Source organism: Hylaeus anthracinus, unplaced genomic scaffold (genome assembly GCF_026225885.1).
Source record: "Hylaeus anthracinus isolate JK02 unplaced genomic scaffold, UHH_iyHylAnth1.0_haploid 11997, whole genome shotgun sequence".
In the NCBI taxonomy this organism is placed as follows: Eukaryota; Metazoa; Arthropoda; class Insecta; order Hymenoptera; family Colletidae; genus Hylaeus; species Hylaeus anthracinus.
The window spans coordinates 7,764,915-7,782,940 of NW_026534344.1; the positions used below are offsets into that span (position 1 = coordinate 7,764,915).

The 18,026-nt window shown below is 33.4% G+C and overlaps 1 protein-coding gene and 1 long non-coding RNA gene across 2 annotated transcripts; one reads left to right on the plus strand and one right to left on the minus strand.

Annotated features, from left to right (window-relative positions):
* Positions 1-20: 20 nt before the first annotated feature.
* Positions 21-9,581, minus strand: LOC128889461 (pre-mRNA-splicing factor ATP-dependent RNA helicase DHX16). The gene is made up of 11 exons (XM_054147113.1): positions 9,015-9,581; positions 8,695-8,863; positions 8,372-8,613; positions 8,083-8,285; positions 7,716-8,011; positions 7,193-7,497; positions 6,359-6,516; positions 6,016-6,289; positions 4,424-4,965; positions 3,106-3,282; positions 21-450 (listed from the first exon to the last, which is right to left on the minus strand). The coding sequence occupies exons 1-11, from the start codon at positions 9,175-9,177 to the stop codon at positions 319-321; spliced, it is 2,661 nt and encodes an 886-aa protein (XP_054003088.1). The 5' UTR covers positions 9,178-9,581; the 3' UTR covers positions 21-318.
* On the plus strand, positions 458-3,236 carry LOC128889503 (uncharacterized). The gene is made up of 3 exons (XR_008460454.1): positions 458-2,407; positions 2,718-2,806; positions 3,098-3,236. It is a non-coding gene; the product is annotated as an uncharacterized LOC128889503 (long non-coding RNA).
* Positions 9,582-18,026: the final 8,445 nt, after the last annotated feature.

Genomic DNA, 18,026 nt, shown 5'->3' on the forward strand with positions numbered 1-18,026 from the left:
AAATTTTAAAGATATTTTCTTCTCGACATTTTTGTATTAAAATAAAGTGCATTAACAGTACAGTACAAATGGTTACCAATATATTTGTTAACTACAAGTTCGTGTATTTTACATTATACTTATTGCTACTATGTATTCCGTGAAGTATAAATATTTTAATTAATTGTAGCTAACAAATACAAATGTCTTTTCTGCTGGAAGATTCTTTTTTAAAAAATAATGTTGTACAAGCAACAATATAAGCTTTTGTACAATACAAATTCATACAAATTCTATATGTACATTCTACAAGCATTTAATTACGTTAATTGTACAAAATTAATTGGTTCCATCTGGACGCGATCTTCCCGCGACTTTCGGCATCTTCTTATTCGTGGAGTCCTCTAGTTCTTTTGGTTTGTAATAATGCGGGGCGACTTCCAAAAGCCATTTGCTTTCAATCTCCGTCACCTATGACGATTGAAAAGAATTGTTTTAGAAATCAGATAAAGTAACCAGTGACGTAACCAGAAACTCCAAACGGATAATCCAACTTTTGTTATACAGTAAATCCTCGTCCTCTGCGCTTTTACCTTGCGCATTACGCGGCGCCTGTTTCTCAACTGGTAGCGCTACTGTTCTTATAACGGAAAGTATTATATTCGAATTGGATTAATCTTTAGAGAATTAGATTAATTGTTGAACAAATTGTTTAAACATTTAATAACGTTAGATTTAATGCGAGATCTGGTGGACATAACAGAACAACAAGCCGTGTAGCACTCAATTTTATTTAATGTTCAAGATGAAATGAATACAATGTGTTCGAAGATAACTTTATGTGTAGAATACAAAATAAAAAAGAAACAATATTCTTCGATTCTCCTTTTTTTATTTAAAAGATATGGATCTCAAATTGTAAAACTTTTTTTCAACTAATTGGCCCACATATTCTTTCATTTCTGCTTGGAGCAAACTGCTGTTTCTATTTGCTACAAATAGTTTTTAAATGCACTTCTCCGAGTTTTTATATTGGTAATGGTAAAATGGTTTGCATCATCAACATTTCGTGCTAAGCTTGTTGCACTGTTAAGTTTTTTATTTAGGGGAACGGAAGTTAACCCCAGCCATTGCAAAAAAAATAAACTTCACGTTGTTTTACCATGTTTGTTTTGATATCTCTAGAAACGTTACTGTTACTGTTGAACTTGATTGGTTAATGCATTTTGACGTGAAGAATAAAACTAACAAGAGGCCCATCAAACATGGTATCAATGGATTTTGGTGAAATTCAGGTATGTTGTAGAAGTATCTTCCCTAAGTACGAAGTTAACCGGAATTTCTTCAATAAGGCATAGTTTCCGAAACAAAATTTTACGCGCGGTATATAGGTATACCAATAACCGTGGCCAGTTATCAAGGAAACGAGCGTGACGTAGTTGGTAAGATTTGTGAATGTCACGCTATTGGATTATGTTCAATTCCCGTGGACTAACTTTTCTTGTTGCTCACCTATATCCATTTTAACAATTCATTCAAATGCATTTACATAGAACAATCCTTTGGAAAATGAGTGGACCATATTGGATCCGCCATTTCACTGTGCTCGACACAGTGCTGCAATGTTTATAATGACTTTGCAACGAATGGAGCAAGTAAGCACAAGATTCTTTCGCATATTCTGGGAGAACACACTTTAATCTACATATTTCATATACACATTCCTTGCGATTTCCGGCGATCACAACACTCTTTATGATTTACGAAAACAATGCTTTCAAAATAAACGTTTCTATCGATCTGCATTTGGCGCCATTTTTTTTAACACTTATTGACTGAAAATTAATGAAAACAATTACAGATACATATTCTAATACTAATCTCCAAAACTAGTATCCATGAAAAAGAAATTTGAAATCCCAGTTGTACAAAAGATTATTATTACTTGAAGCACGAGCAATATTTTTTGAGCGGTAGGCGTAATGCATGCTGTCTCGAGGAAGGTAACTTTGATCGACCGTACAATCAAAAATGAGTGTTGGCGAAATTTTATTTGTGAACTTTTATAGAGGAATACCTCGTTTACAAAATTCCAATGTCGAAAATTCTAAATTTCAACTCTCATTTTTTGATTTTTGAACCAGGGTTTTGGGGATTTGAACCACTGTGCACCGGAGAAGAACTCAGAACAGTGCGATTTTGATATTGTTGCCAACACGAAGAATTTAATAGAAAAGTGCAAAAGTGATAAGAAGTTACCATAGACGATAAAACACGTGAAAGCTTGCGCGGCAGAAAACAGTTTCGCTTGAATCTCGAAATAAAACTGAGTGTGTTATTTGTGGCGAAATTTTTAATGAAAATTGGATTTAGAGCCATATTTGTAATAGATGAGCTCACGAGGCATGTGTGGATATTAATCTTTCTCGTAAGTATCGCAATTTTGATCATTCTATTGAAAAAGAACTATTTAAATCTTAAATTTTATGGTGGCCAGGGCTAGCCAACATTTGTAAATAAATGTTCCTGAATTACCTTAGAGTACTTGTTTTTATCTTTATGTACCTTGCTATATGCGAAATATTAAAAAACAAAAAGTGGCCGAGGGTACCCTCCGTTCTTTTAATCGTTAGTCGTTCTTGAGTTACATCAAGATTAACGAGGCTAGTTTTTATGAAAATACAGAAATTTAAATACTTAAAAAATCTTTTATCCAAAAGTATTAATTCTTCTTTTAGTTATTTTGAGTAGAACTTACAGCTCACAATCACGATTAACGATAAAATACATTTTTGTATCAACAAAGATAATACAGCCAATGTTGAGGGTAAGTTGTAATTAATCAAATAATCCATAGAAAAATTAAAAACAGTTTACTAATTACAAGATCTTGTACGTTTCTGGCAAAATCATATTGACCACATTTTTGTTATATGAAATGATGGTTTTCTTCCTCACTATTAATTTTCAACTCTGATAAGATTATAAGTTTGAAATTTATAATGCACCAAAACTTTATATCGAAAACGTTTCAGAAATTGATTAAAAATCGTTCTTTCTAAAATTCCAGATGAAACTACTCCCTTAAGTTGTTGGATCTTAAAAATTATACTTTCAGAAGCCTACCTGTCGCATAAATTCTTTTGTGGTGAAAACCAGCTCATGGTACAGCAGCCAACGCGGTAGTTCTTGAAAAAGTGAACTATTCGGATGAATCGATACCGTTTGATTGTGCTTAGCCGTCTTGTAATGACCACCTTTAGACAATCGAGCTACGTGGTAGAAGTAACCTGCTGTGATAGCCTGAAAGGAACCATACACGGTTTTCAATTAAAATAATGTGATGTTAATTATTTTCTTGTATAATATTAAATAGTATTTTAGATAACCTTCACAAGTTGTGAAGAGGACAAAAACGTATAGAGTAGCGAACAAAAGATTCAGAAAAAAAGGAAAAAAGAAATAAATTATTTGTTTCGTATGAAAAATTTAATTCAAACGAATTTTTTTTATGCTAACGAATTAAACATTACGTTACATGTTAACTACAAAAATTACATCCTGAGCCTAAACATATTACCTACAATAATAAAGACGAATATACAGGGTGTCCCAGCCTAAACGATACAGAGCTCTAACTCCAAAACTATCGATCAAATGCAAAATTTCAAATATGGAAATTACATGGTAAAATGGGGCTCATGTTTCAACGAGAAGGAATTTTTGTTAACTTTGTTATTTGACAAGATATGATGGTCAAGTTTTGTTTTTCAAATGGGGCTATATACACTAGCGGACAAGCAAACCGGAACGATTTTTCAAATGCTTATAACTATGAGAGTTTTCAACCGATTTCGGTGAAACTTCGTGAGGAGTAGCCTTGAAGTGTCTTCTGTTCGATTTCAAGAACCGCATGGTGCTTACTGCATCAATGGGACCGCTTGTGGCTGGACCGAGTTTTTTCATTTCAAAACTGATCTAGGCGTATGTTTGCCCGTGAATAATTTTTAAGAAATTGTTGTGTCAAAGTTTGAGAATATAAATAGTTGAAATCTCGAAAAAAATAAGTTAAAGTAATGCAAAGTTTCACGATTAAAATAAATTCAACATATTATTAACAAATATCGAAATTTGCAGTTGTCGCAATTAAATTCTCTGATATCTCCATGATATTTCTCGGTTGCATTAACTTCCCCGATAATTCCTGACATTTCTGGTTTGTAGCTACCCTGTTTTTATCAGTGTAATTCGGTGCACTTTTTCTCTTTTGTTACTTCCTAGTTATAAGATAAACTATCTCAGCAGTTTAAAACCCAATGAAAGAACTATTAAAATCATGGTTCAGTTCTTATTCGTTTGAAGAGCGTTGCCCTCTACTGGCATGGGTCGGATTTTGTATGGCTAAATGGTATGGCAAGAAGATAAAAGCTATTTAAACAGTTACCTTTCTGACGTTCACGGTTTCCGAGATCCCCGAAACGAGCTCCATCTCGACCCGCTGCATTAATCCGACCAATTGCTCTCTGACGTCCCTTGCCCGTTTCATCGACCGATGCTGAATGAAGTTTTCATAACACCAATGGGTGCTAAAATCGCTCTGCTGCCACTGATTGTACACGTTTAGCAGAGTGAGGTGATCGCCGCCTGGTACGTGGAAATTTTTTCTCGCCGTGTCCGCGTGTATGATTTTATCTTTTGGTCTGTAGAAGATGGCTCCATTCACTGACAACATCGCAGCGATGGTGGCAACCTCCTCCGAGCAACGATACTGTTCACTGGCTAATAGCATCTTGGCCATCATCGGGTCCAACGGGAACTCGGCCATTCTTCGTCCGAGTTTCGTCAGTTCTCCGCGATGATTCAAAGCTCCCAAAGCGTAGAGCTGCTCCAATGCTAGGACCAACGTTTCGTGTGGCGGTGGATCGAGGAAATCGAAATGAACCAAATCGTTTATACCCAATGCCTTTAGAGTGAGCACAGCGTTACCTGAAGTTGTATTATTCGATTACGTCACAACTAAGGTAGATCTAACCCTTTTCCATCTTCATTGTTTACTTTAACGAACATTGATCTTCAGCTGAACGAGATACACTAAGACGGCGACTGTTCGGCTTTTTTTTCAAGGAAATATTTACAGTGGGTGTAGAGAGTATTCGTACACCGATCAATTTCCAAAAAAACTATGTGAAATTGTAATTTATTAACTTATTTTTTATAAACAATAACATTCTACATATTCTCGGAAATCTGTAGAATAGATAGATTACAAAAAAATACAGCTATTTATGTAAGTTGTGAAATTAACAAGAAAAAAACAATTAATCGATAGAAATATTGAAGCAATAAGTATTCGTACAACTGTTTAATTTTTAAAACTTCAAAAAAAAAAAAAAAAGAAATTTACATTAATTTACAAGTATGTAATTACTTCCTTCATAGGATTTCCTTTTGATTTTATAATTATTGTAACTCTTCTAATTATTATATTGTAATTATATTGTAACTCTTCTATTAAAGCCATTTTTAAAAGTACTTTACTGGAAATTTGATGTTTTCTAATTCGTACGAAGCAATAAACTAATGTGTTTACGTTAGTGTATTACGTTAAACTCTACTGTAAATGGTTCGTCATAAGAATCGTACAAATACTTATTGCTTCTATACTTTTACCCACTTTTCGCATTTTTTTGTTAATTTCACAAATTATATTAACTAGTAAATGTTGTGTGGTCTATATCTATCTTAGAGACTTCCGATAATATGTAAAATACCATTGATTATAAAAAAAAAAGTTAAGAAACTACAATTTCACACAAAAGTTTTTTGGGAAATTGATCGGTGTACATTTTACACCCACTGTAGATATTTGTTCGTTTTACATTTTTCACCAAACAACAAGCGAAAGTAGCATAATTATTTTTAAAAATCAGCGTTCGATTATCGTAGCACATCTTTATTTTTCCGTTCTATTGTACCTATATCTTTTTATATTAAAAGTTTTGTTCCGTATAAATAAATTAAATTAAATTAAATTACCCAAGTTAATCCTCTGAATTTCAGGTACTGTATTATCTTCTAACTCGTGTTGATAAGCCCAGGCCGTATAGAGTCGGAAACACTTTCCTGGAGCTACTCTACCGGCTCTACCCGCTCTCTGATTGGCGGAAGCTTTACTGATTGGAACTACCATCAAACTTTCCATGCCTGTTCTCGAGTTAAAATTGTTCTGTTTTGCGAATCCAGGGTCTATCACGTATACTATGTTGTCTATAGTTAATGATGTTTCAGCTATATTAGTAGCGAGAACTACCTATAAAACAAATCACGCATGTAAGAAGAGGGAAAAAAATAATCCCGTTTAATAATTTTTCATTGATACCTTCCTAGCACCGAACGGAGTTGGCTGAAATATTTTCGCTTGCATATCGCTTGGAAGATTCGCGTAAACGGGCAAAATCATCAGTTCTCCCAATTTCGACCCTAATCGTCTCACTCTTTCTTGTAACATTTCCTGACACGTTTCTATTTCGTCCTGACCTGTGCGATAAAATTTTATTAAATGATTAAAGATTATGTATTGTCTATTGCAGAGGTTTCCAAATTAATTCGAGACGCTATCCTAAAAAAGATTTCATCTTTCGAGATCTATGGAAAAAACTTGTTTGAAATGTTTACGTTAATTAATTCGAATTTATACTTTTGTATTGCTTTTCTTTGATTAAAATTTCTACGCATTGAATAGGAAACATTATTTACAGAAAGCTTCACAATCTAAATACTTGCAAAATTCTCACATTAATGAAATAAATAATATTGTATTGAAAATGTTGAAATATATGTAATTTCTATGATATATGTGTATGTAGTAATTAACAGAAAATTATATGATACGGAACAAACGATCATAAAATATCAACTAATATGATTCTATAATTTCCTCGAATTAAAATCTTAAATAGAGACATTAATAAGGAGATAAGGGGACTGTCTAACGTAATGGAATATAGAAAAAGACGCTAACATGTTACCCACTTAGTATAGAAGAAAAATATATTTCTGTAAAATTTTCATTTGCTCCCTTTACTTTGAATAACAATGGTCTAGATCAGCATTTCTCAACCTTCTTTGTCTCGTCCATCTCTTTCGTAATATGTCAAAATGTAGATTTTATAACTTGATTTTATAACTGTGCTGTAGCAATCAGATCACTTACCTGTTAAAAACACGAGTATATCGCCAGGAGGTTGAGTAGCGTGTATTTGAAGGATGGAAACGACGGAGGCATCAATGTAATCCGCCTCGGGCGCTTTGGTGTAATAGATATCGACGGGAAACCGTCGACCAGGTATCCGGAAAATGGGAGCGTCGTCGAAGAACTCGCTGAATTTCGTCGCGTCCAAAGTGGCCGATGAAATCAACAATTTCAAGTCCTGTCGGAATCTCGTGATATCCTTTACCAATCCAAATAATATGTCAGTGTGTAATGTACGTTCATGAGCTTCGTCGATGATCATGACACTGTAAAGAATGTCAGAAATGAAGAAAATTCTTATCCTTATAATAAATTTTAAATAACAAAAAGAAGATAAATAACTTTGATTGCTTTTCAATAAAAGCGCCTATAGGCGTCCACAGTAGCTAAGAGGTTAATAAGAGTTACTATATATGTATATCTACCAAAATAGAATTTTTCTTAATTCTATCTCAGGTATATCGTGAACTCCCAATATTCTTACCTGTAAGAAGCCAAGTCTGGCTCGCTCAGAAATTCTCGATGGAGCGTACCGTCGGTCATGTACTTAATTCGAGTTCGATGGGAAGTGCAATCCTCGAAACGAATCGCGTAGCCCACTTCATTTCCCAATTTCACAGCCATTTCATGGGCAACTCTTGCCGCCACGGACATAGCAGCCACTCGCCTCGGTTGAGTACAGCCGATAATTTTGTTATCTTCTGCAAACCCGGACTCGTATAGGTATTGTGGGATCTGTGTGGTTTTTCCGGAACCCGTTTCTCCCTCTATTATCAATACCTACGATAAAAACGCAATATTGTAAAAATAGCGAAAGATTTTACTTTGCATGATACAAACATGTAAAATACCTGATGATCTTTGATAGCTTGAATCAAGTCGTTTCTGAAAGGGTAAATTGGTAAACTTTTTTTCGTTTCCTGTATAGTTTGTAATGCTTTCACTTGCGGTGGTGGACTCGCATCACGTCTTCGGTCTTTCTCGCTGCCAGGCATACGCAACGCCTGAACAAATTCTACCTCATCCTCCAAAAGAAGATCATAATCTTGCTGAGCTGTGGAAAACCAAAAGTATATAAAATAATAACTGTACCTTATGTTTAGATTTTTCTTTTAAGGTAACCAGGTACAAATCGTACACCTTTTCTGTCTTTAGCACCAAAACGAAAAACAGCAGATGACATTTGATCGGATTCCCATTTGCTTTGTTCGGATTGCGGTGGCTCGTTGTCGTGCACATCTTGTTCTGGTTCAACTTTTCCTTTTTCTAAAGGCATGTGATAACGTTGCACTCTTTCGAGCTCTCTAGCCCTTTCATGTTCTTTCGCTAACTGCAGTAACTGTTTCTTGTGTTCCCTTTCCTTCTTTTCCCGGTCTGTCAATCTAAAATGTTAAAATGATTGTTAATTGAGTGCTAAGTTTTATGATAGAATTTTATTTTATGTTATATAAAAGAAGAATTACACTTGATCTTCGAATAGATATTCGTCATCGATAATATCAGCTTCTAGTTCAGCCACTTTATCTTCTTTACGTTTTTCCAAATATTTTCTACGAGATTCTACTCGTAGCTTTGGTACCAACTTTTCTCGCATATCTGTTTCCATGATCTTGAGTCTTTTCGCTGCTTCAGCTATACAAAGAGTAACATTTATGGATTATAAAAAAGAAACAGTATTCACTCCATGAGTAAAATTTGATATTTCACCCGAGCAAGTTACAAAGATGGTATTCATTTTATTTTAATACAAAGATTATTGTGTACGTAGGAAAATATAGTTTACCTGCTCCGGAACCAGCTGGCATAGCAACTTTTCGTATTCTAGTTTCATCTTTTGCCTTGAGACGATTAGCAAATTCATCTCTTTCCTTGATATCCTTCTTACGTCTCTCTTCTTCGCTGTCGCTATCCTCGCTGGAGGATTCTTTTCTCCTGTATTTACTCATAATGATTTTGATATCGGCAGCAGGTTACGTTTACTTCTCATCAACCAACAATGGGAAAAGTGTAGAAACTGTTTTATTATTTCTGTCTCTTAGATTTAGAACTATAAACCATCCTGAATGCACTTGAAATTATATCATTCGTTCTATTTCAGCAATAAATAATATAAACATGGAATGAAATAAAGTTATTTGAGGTTAACTTCACTTAACCTCTTCAATATTTCTTCCAAACGAATTCAACGTCTTTAAGCAACTATTATATTATTGCATATGTTTAAAAAATAATAAGTGATAGAAATAATATTAAATAACTGTCATATGAACATAATAAAAATACTTATTTCATTACAATAACAAATCAGTTTCTGGTGCGATACAGTTTCAGGTTCGCAGCCATGACACACGAAGGAAGCGTGTTGCTTGGCAACGTGCTTACTATGCTGTGATTGGCTGTGATGCCATCAGAGATGCCAGATTCGGCCAGCGGATCCTCATGTCACCATGTCAACGGTGATGTCCTTCATGTTCTATACCCACCATTTTTTTTTTTCGTCCTTCCGTGCCGAGGCAAGTGGCCGTATGGTATACATATGTATACTTCGCAATCGTACCATTAGGAATAGGAATAATTAAAGGTCATACATTTTTTCTCCGACAAAAAGTTAAATCAAGTTTGGTAATTTTGAATATAGGTAATTTTAAATTTTTCGCCGCCTCCGAAAAGGTTGCATTGTATTTAATAATTTGATCAAATTCATCAAAAGCTGGTGAGTAATAATGCAGTTTGAATAGAAATTATTTCATACTTTTCACTTCATTTTCTCATACTTTTAAGCAATTGTATCTAGAGCTGGTAAGAATTCATATAAATTAACTAAAAATTATTTCATACTTTTTAGTGCAGTTTTAAAGTTTTTCGAAGTCGGTAATATTTTTTCTTCCAAAAATTAATTTATTGTATGTTCTCGAAGTACGCTACAAAGTTTTATCCAAATAGGAGCCTAACCGTTCGCGACCATTCCTTGTAAGATAACTTTGTTAAATATCTGCAGTTATTCACGTGAAGCCGATTATGTACTAAAAGCTAGTATTGTACAAGTTATAGTTTTTAGTAAATAATTGGTGAATGTTTTATTTTTGTAGCAACTGGGATAATTATAATAACAAGTACAGATTAACATAGTCTACTAAGCTTCTATTTGGCCATAAATAGACAATTCAATACAATTCATTTGCATATTAATTATATGCCATTGTTCCGAATATTGCCATCATATGAAGTTTCACTTATGAAATAATATAGAAAAAGAATTACTCAAAGATATAAAAAAATGTAGAAGTTACAAGTACTCTTCCGTGTTTTCATATATAAATCCGACCAGTGTGCGCCAGTCCGTGGTGGCCCGGTAGAATGAAATTCGAGACGGGGTGAACGACTTAAAAATCATTGAAAATTTATTGACATCAACACAGAACCTTCCGGCGTGAAAGGTAGTACGCGATTAGGTGCCGTTTATTACACATTACAAAGAAGTTCACGGGGAGTTTCCTCATTTAAGGTTTATTTCTAGGAGAAACACGTCGTTGCGATAGTATATATATGCATAGTTTCATATATATATTGTTCAGAAGCCAAAAATATTTTCCAAAACACGAATGTTCTCGATCGATTCCACGGTTAATGTCTCCGATCCTAAGTCCACATAGAGCGGCGGAGTACTCGCTAAATACAGAGCCGATCGTTGTCTCGAATATATTTTTTTATTATACATACATTAATGAAAATATATACATGGTAGACAGCAGCTTGTCGAAGCAGCGAAATTGTCAATGTAATCCAGCCACAGTATTTGTACATGAACCGATCGTGTGCGATATTTCGTGTCCCTGTTTTCGCAACAACGCCCTTTCCTGATCGTCGGATAGGACGTCGCAGACATTAGGGATGCACGTGTATAGGCTGACACGCGTTGACCATCGTCTTCGCACGCATTCATCAACTCTTTTAGTGCCGAATAACGTCAACTACTTTTGCGAAAAGTTTCGATAACAATCGATACAGTGACCCGGGAAATTGATCACATGGTGACATTATTTCAAGTTTCCTTGGAACACGATTTGCATAAAAGGGAAGTACGTGAACTGTAACTCGAGTTGCCGAATGAAATTAGGCAGAGATGAAGATCGTCGTGAAAGTAATTGAATTTGCTAAGAGACTATTTTGTTTGCTAGACTTTGTTGCACTTAGAGGAATTAAGTAAGTGGACTTAATGACTATCTACGCTAGGAAACCTAATTTTTTCTCTAATTGTCGCAGCTATGATTGACATCAACCCTTTTGCAATTGATTAATTACTTGTGGACGAATTCGAACCAATGATTTTTGCTATCGACGAATTTTTTTCAACGAGATTAGCTAATTATCAATAATACCATCATTAAGTATCATTCTTGAATTGTTTATGAAGTGAGACAACTCGAGTTACAGTTCGCGTATTTCTCTTTTTAGAACAGTTGATGTTAAAAATGGAACTCAATATTCATACGTAACATTGATTACTTGAAGAAAGAGGACGTGAGAGGTTACTTCACGTCTAGTTTTTTTTGTATATATTATGACCACCTATACTTGTTTTCTATGTAACTTTAAAGCTTGTAATTTCTCTCCTTGACCTCGAATAGTTTTTGTTTAATAAGAAACGAAATATAATTTCTATAACTTGAGCTTAACATATTACCAACCGGTAGTCTATTTATTATTTTTTTGCCATGGCAACCAATACTATGTTATCTATTACTGAGATAGCATTGTATGTTCCCATCATTATATATCATAGATTATAAAATATTATATGAATATTAATTTGAAAACGATTCTAATGGATAAAATAAATATTGTATAATACCCAACGATATAAAAATAAAAAGTATTATCAAATTTAATTATATATTCTATCACTTGATAAAGGATTAATGTATCCTTAGTACTTCAATATAGTTGTAAGAATTCCCAATAACCTTTCTAATAGTTGACAGAAAATTAAAATAATTTCATTTGTTTGTTTACATCTCTCGCTGATGCTGACGTATGTAGTTAGTTGATCGTGAACTTCAGATACATGTAGTTAGTGATAATGAAACTATTGGATATTCAATCAATTCTTTTAATTAAATGCGTTACATTATCAAAAATTGTCTGTAGTTAGTGGTTAATTTATTGTTTGATTATTTTTTTATGAAACTTTCAACAACCGTTAGTGAATGACATATGCACGTATTGTATTATTACATGATGTCATTCCTTTACTAAATAAACATTTTCTACACTTTTTATACAGGAAAGTCAATCATTCAATGCGTAATAAAAAAAAAATATTAAAGAATTTAATCCAGATATTTTTCATAGAATATTGACAAACAAGTACCAATGCTCGATAGAAATAATTAGTAATATTAGAACGAAGTATGTAGAAAGTGGGAACTGTTTATAAAAGCATGTCCAACGGTTCGAATTTCCTGTATAATATCAAGTGAACATCGTTAATGAATTTTTCAACAAATATTGACATATTACGGTCATCAATCTGTTCTTTATTTCTGAAATTTTTGTAATCATTATTTATAATTAAATTTTTATCACTTTTCTTTCAAACCTTATCAAACTATATTAGGTTAGCTCTCTACTTTTCTCGTTCATGGTCAACTTCTTGTGTCGGCACTAAAAGGGATTTCATGTTTTTCGACTCTCGATCGACGAGTAAATCACCATCGAATCGAATATGAATTTTCTCTCGTTTCATTTTTGTCTTCGTTTTTGCTTACCAGAAATAAAAATAAAGCAGCCAGATGTTTTCGAAACGAAGAATAAAAAATGTGTACGTGTGTGTGTGTCGCGATCAGTGACACATATGCTGCGAAACGCATACAATTCGAATACGCTTGTATGCCTATGTGTGTACGCACTTTCGCTGGCTTCGAGTAACATCTGAATCTTTGTCTCTTTCACACCTTATCGCTCGTTCATATATTCTCACTAAATTCACGATCTTTCTCTCTAGCGCACTTTTTCTGTATCTTTCCTATTCTACTGCACAGCCAAACACTTGCTCGATCACTCGTCTTCAAAGCTTCGTTATTCCCTTTCGCTTTCGCTACTTTAGACCCCCTTTTTCTCAGTTGCTTCACGGTTTCGTCCTTCGACGTCGCGAACATCGCCTTTGGTTCGCTACGAAACACCTGCTATCGACGAACGATCATTTCCTCTCGTGACGGTTTTCATTGTTATCAACGATTTCTCCGTTTCTTTCGCAAAATCATCCATGTGTGGACACAGTCACGCAACCAGACGTTTCAAAGTGCAGCGAGAGGGCAACATTTTCTTAAATCTGCATTTATAAATAAAATCTCCATTAATATTTGTTTATTTTCGATAAATATTACCACAATGTCAGCCGACATAGTAAAATTACGCTGTGTTCATATTAAAGTTTTTTAGCAGTATCTTTACCACTTTTTATGCAGCTTAACTCATTCCAATTTTTAAATCATATTCAAGTAATTTAAATAATGCAAACATTTTTTAGTTATTCCTATGGATTAGAGAAATATATAGTTTCGAAATAAATTGTAAAAAATACCAAATGTACTTTAAGACGAACCTATTCTCAAAGTTAAAAACTACTTTACATAAACACTTGTACATAAAAAAAATGTAACCCGGGAAACACTTAATATTTGGCCTCTCAATGTGACCAGTTTCTGTACGTCGACCGTCTGTAAAAGTTCAAAGGAAGAGACGATGAACAAGAAAATAGTTCGTGCTATTCCAACTGTAGATTTCATTTAATAGTTTTGCAGTACGACGGAATAGTTTGGGCTTTCGTTAGATAGTGTACCGCCACCACGTCCTTGCAGTTTGCAATAATCTTCTCTATCTATCTACATTTTCCTTTAGACTTTCATACTTATCTACGACTTCCTACATAATCGTTCTGTATACAACATTACGTGGTCATTATGAAACATTAAGTGGACCTGGAATGCGTTATAGAAATTTGTTGCATGAATTTTCACTAATAAATAGAATATCAGCAAAATGATGCTCTAGAGTTTCTCTAATTCTCGTGTACGATATTACATTTGAATTTTATCACAATTCCAGAACTGCAAGGCAGAAAGTGATCGATTAGGATTATACATAAATGTTTTTAATTTTGAAACGATAGTTTATTACAAATATTCACGATTTCTTTTTCGAGATGTAATACGATTCAACATAGTCACGAGTAGTGCTACGAAGGTGATGGTTTTCTATTTATGGTTGATAATTGTATTTTGGTTTTTCAGAACGAAACGAATGAAACGATTGGCTAGAAAGCAGAAAACAATATAAATTATAAAGATCTTAAAAATTGTATTGGAATATGAAGAGTACATTGCTGAGTGTGGATATCGATCGAAAATTATTAATGTTGTAATGCTAATGTATGCATGCTTTTTTTTTAGATAGAATGAAATTCGAGTGATGTAATACGCGTATGCGTTTGAAATAAATAGAGAAACGCACAACGCGTTAATACACAACTCCTTGTACTTTTTTAAAAACAAAATTACTAATACATAAACTAATCACGTTCATTTGTTTCTTGTTTTAGATGTTTATAATTAAACTCTATTCAAACTTTTAAACCATCATGTTGCACATCATGTTTCATTCAACACATATCGTAAACAATGCTTTGTTTACAATGCATTTGTAACTGCACTGCAGTGTCAGCTGAGAGTGTGTTAATATAAATTATTAATTCTTTCATTGATAGGAGGATTGGTTCTGTCTGGTTGCACTACTGCGTGCACGCGTTGGTTTGAACATTAATCGGTCACGATTTTTACTTTGCGCCCGGCCAACGGGATTCTCGACAAGATCTGACGGAATTTTTTGATCAGAAATGGGCAAAATTCTTGCCTGTATACAAACTTCGAATAACGAATAAAAGTTACATCATTTTTCAGCCATTACTCATTGACAAAGAAATTGAATTTGAATTGTATCATGAAACACTTCACAACGAACAAAATACAGATTTGTAGAATCGAATAAACGTAACGAATACATTGCTATACCTTCCTATACATTGATTTTATTCGTTATCTATTATTCGAATACGCTTTTTTGAATTGTATCACGAAACACTTCACAACGAACAAAATACAGATTCGTAGGATCGAATAAACGTAACAAATAAATTGCTATTATTCGAATACGATTTTGCCCATCTCTGTTTTCAGTCACACATATGTGACATACAAATCGCCGTTAAATCGATTACGCCGATTCACTGATCTCGTTGGTCGTCGATAATCGATCATCGACCCCTTATCTGCATCGTTTGGGTGCTGGAAATATACCCTTTACATACATATTATTATCACATTTATATAACCAAAATGTGAATGAAACTTGCTAATGACTTAATTTGTTTCAATGATTTATGAATTATTAGGAGACTACGGATCTGTGTGCAAGATAAAATTTTGGCAAATGTGCTTACAAAAATTGAACCTAAATGGGAATTTATTTTACTTTGCAAATATTACAATATGAATTAATCTTTTCAATATTTGTTTATATTGGTGCATACTGCGTTCATTTCGTAATTGCTTGCACATTCAAATTTCCTGTAAATGCATACAAATCCGCAGTCTAAATTATTAGTTATTAAACTATAACTACGTATAATAATTCTTTTTCCTCGCATGTTTTTCGATACGTTGATCGCTACGTCATCTACACTGTTCCGCACTTAAATAATTAATGCTGAGGCAGATGTGTTAACGAAAATAAATCTGTTTTGAATTCGTGAATTTGATAATAGTACAAAATTAAGTACTACGACAAATGTTGGATTATGTGGTTTCCGATTATCGCCAAACAACATTTTAGTCTCGTGGAAATCTTCATCGGTATTAGTCTAGCAGTCAGCATATTAATTAGGAGGTAGACAAATATTTTGTCATAATCGAAAATAAATTACAATTACATGAACGAAGCTTATTACGCGAAATTATATAAGTATAATGTATATGATTATGATATATGAATTGTTATAAACTAGGTACAATACGGAGCATGAGTAATAACATGAGAGGAATTTAGTACGAAAATATTGTTTCATTCATAGTTTGGTTCGACTACGCCGATTACAATCTCACAAGAATTATGTACGTTTATATAATTGTAAACATCGCTATAAATATCAAAGTATCGTATAGTTGTAAATTTAATTACATATATCAAATGATTTTCATTTGGTACTTTCTACAAATAAATGTCGCAAATAATGTACACATGATACAGTGCGTTCAGTAACACTTCATAATTTTACAATCGCACCACATGGCGTGCTTCGCAGCTAAGAGGTTAAAGAATTCATCGACGAGGTGGCTGATGATCTTTGATAATCGATTATCGATGGGCTGAGTACACACAGGTTAATACACACGAAACGTCGCTTCTCCTGTTGAAGACTAAACATTCCACTATCGCAATATTTCATCGTTAATTTTCAACAACAGTTTCAGCAGCAGTTTCAGACTTTTATGGTTTGGGTCATCTATAAATGAGTCCTTTTATGAAGTAAGAATAAGAAAATAATTATTAACATACTTTCACAGGAAAGGAGAATGAGAGATTGTAAAGTATTTCCCTGTAGATTCATGGATTAAATTATTTATTTAAAATTATAGATATTACGAATTATTATTCAGTTGTAATTCAAATTCATATAATTTTAATAAATTACAATTAAACCTGGGAAGATTTCATAACATGTTTCCATAATAAATGAAGATAGGATACTGTATTCGAAAATATTTTCTTTTACATCCTGTTAAAATTGTATTTAGATACTATGAATTACTTAGTAAGAATAATTTTAGAAATGAATAGTTTATAGTACTTAGAACTTTACTACAATAGTCACGAATAGGTATAAATATACAAAGCGGTCTTCAATCATCCCTAATTCACATTCACATTTTAAATACGTTACCAATGGTTTTCTATTTTTTCTTTACTCAGAAATTGATTGCTATTTCAAGTAACCTTTGTAAAATTTGAAGAGGACCCAAACTTTAAATGTCGAAAACGTTTATTTGCTTGCTAACGCTAATGTACATATTAATCTTAAAAATAAAAATCACCATAATATCATATTATTGTTTAAAATTGTCCTCAATTTATGACTTAAAACTGTCTGTTCCGCTAACAGAAATAAGATGGCTGGTCGTTTGAATTTTGCTTTTAATTGAACATACAGGGTGTATCAGAATTATGTAAGAACCGGAAATGGAAGGTAGCTGAGACGATTCTGAACCACAATTTCCTTTGCAAAAATTGTTGTTTAAAATTGTCTCAGCTACTTCCCATTTCTGGTACTTACACTAATTCTGGGACGCCTTGTATACATTATGAATCTGTTAAGAACCTTGGAACGTTGGTTTTTAAACATATAAGTATACAGACATGTCTCTGAAAATTATGAATACACAAAATCATAGACAATGCAGCTGAAAGTGGTATATTGTTACAAGTGTCTACAAATCGCATAGACACTTTTCTTTTAAATAATTGTCATGTTCAATTTCCGAAGCGACGTATCGTATGGATCAATCTAAAGTTTCTACAATAGCCATGGACATTCAAATTCCATCGTCATTTTTCGTCCGATTCTATAACAGATTTACAGATTAACGGTTTACAGATTTCCTCTGTCTCAACTTAACAGAATGATTAATTCAATGAAATATACATGCGCAAGTGGATCGACAAGGAAACGCTGTCGATACCA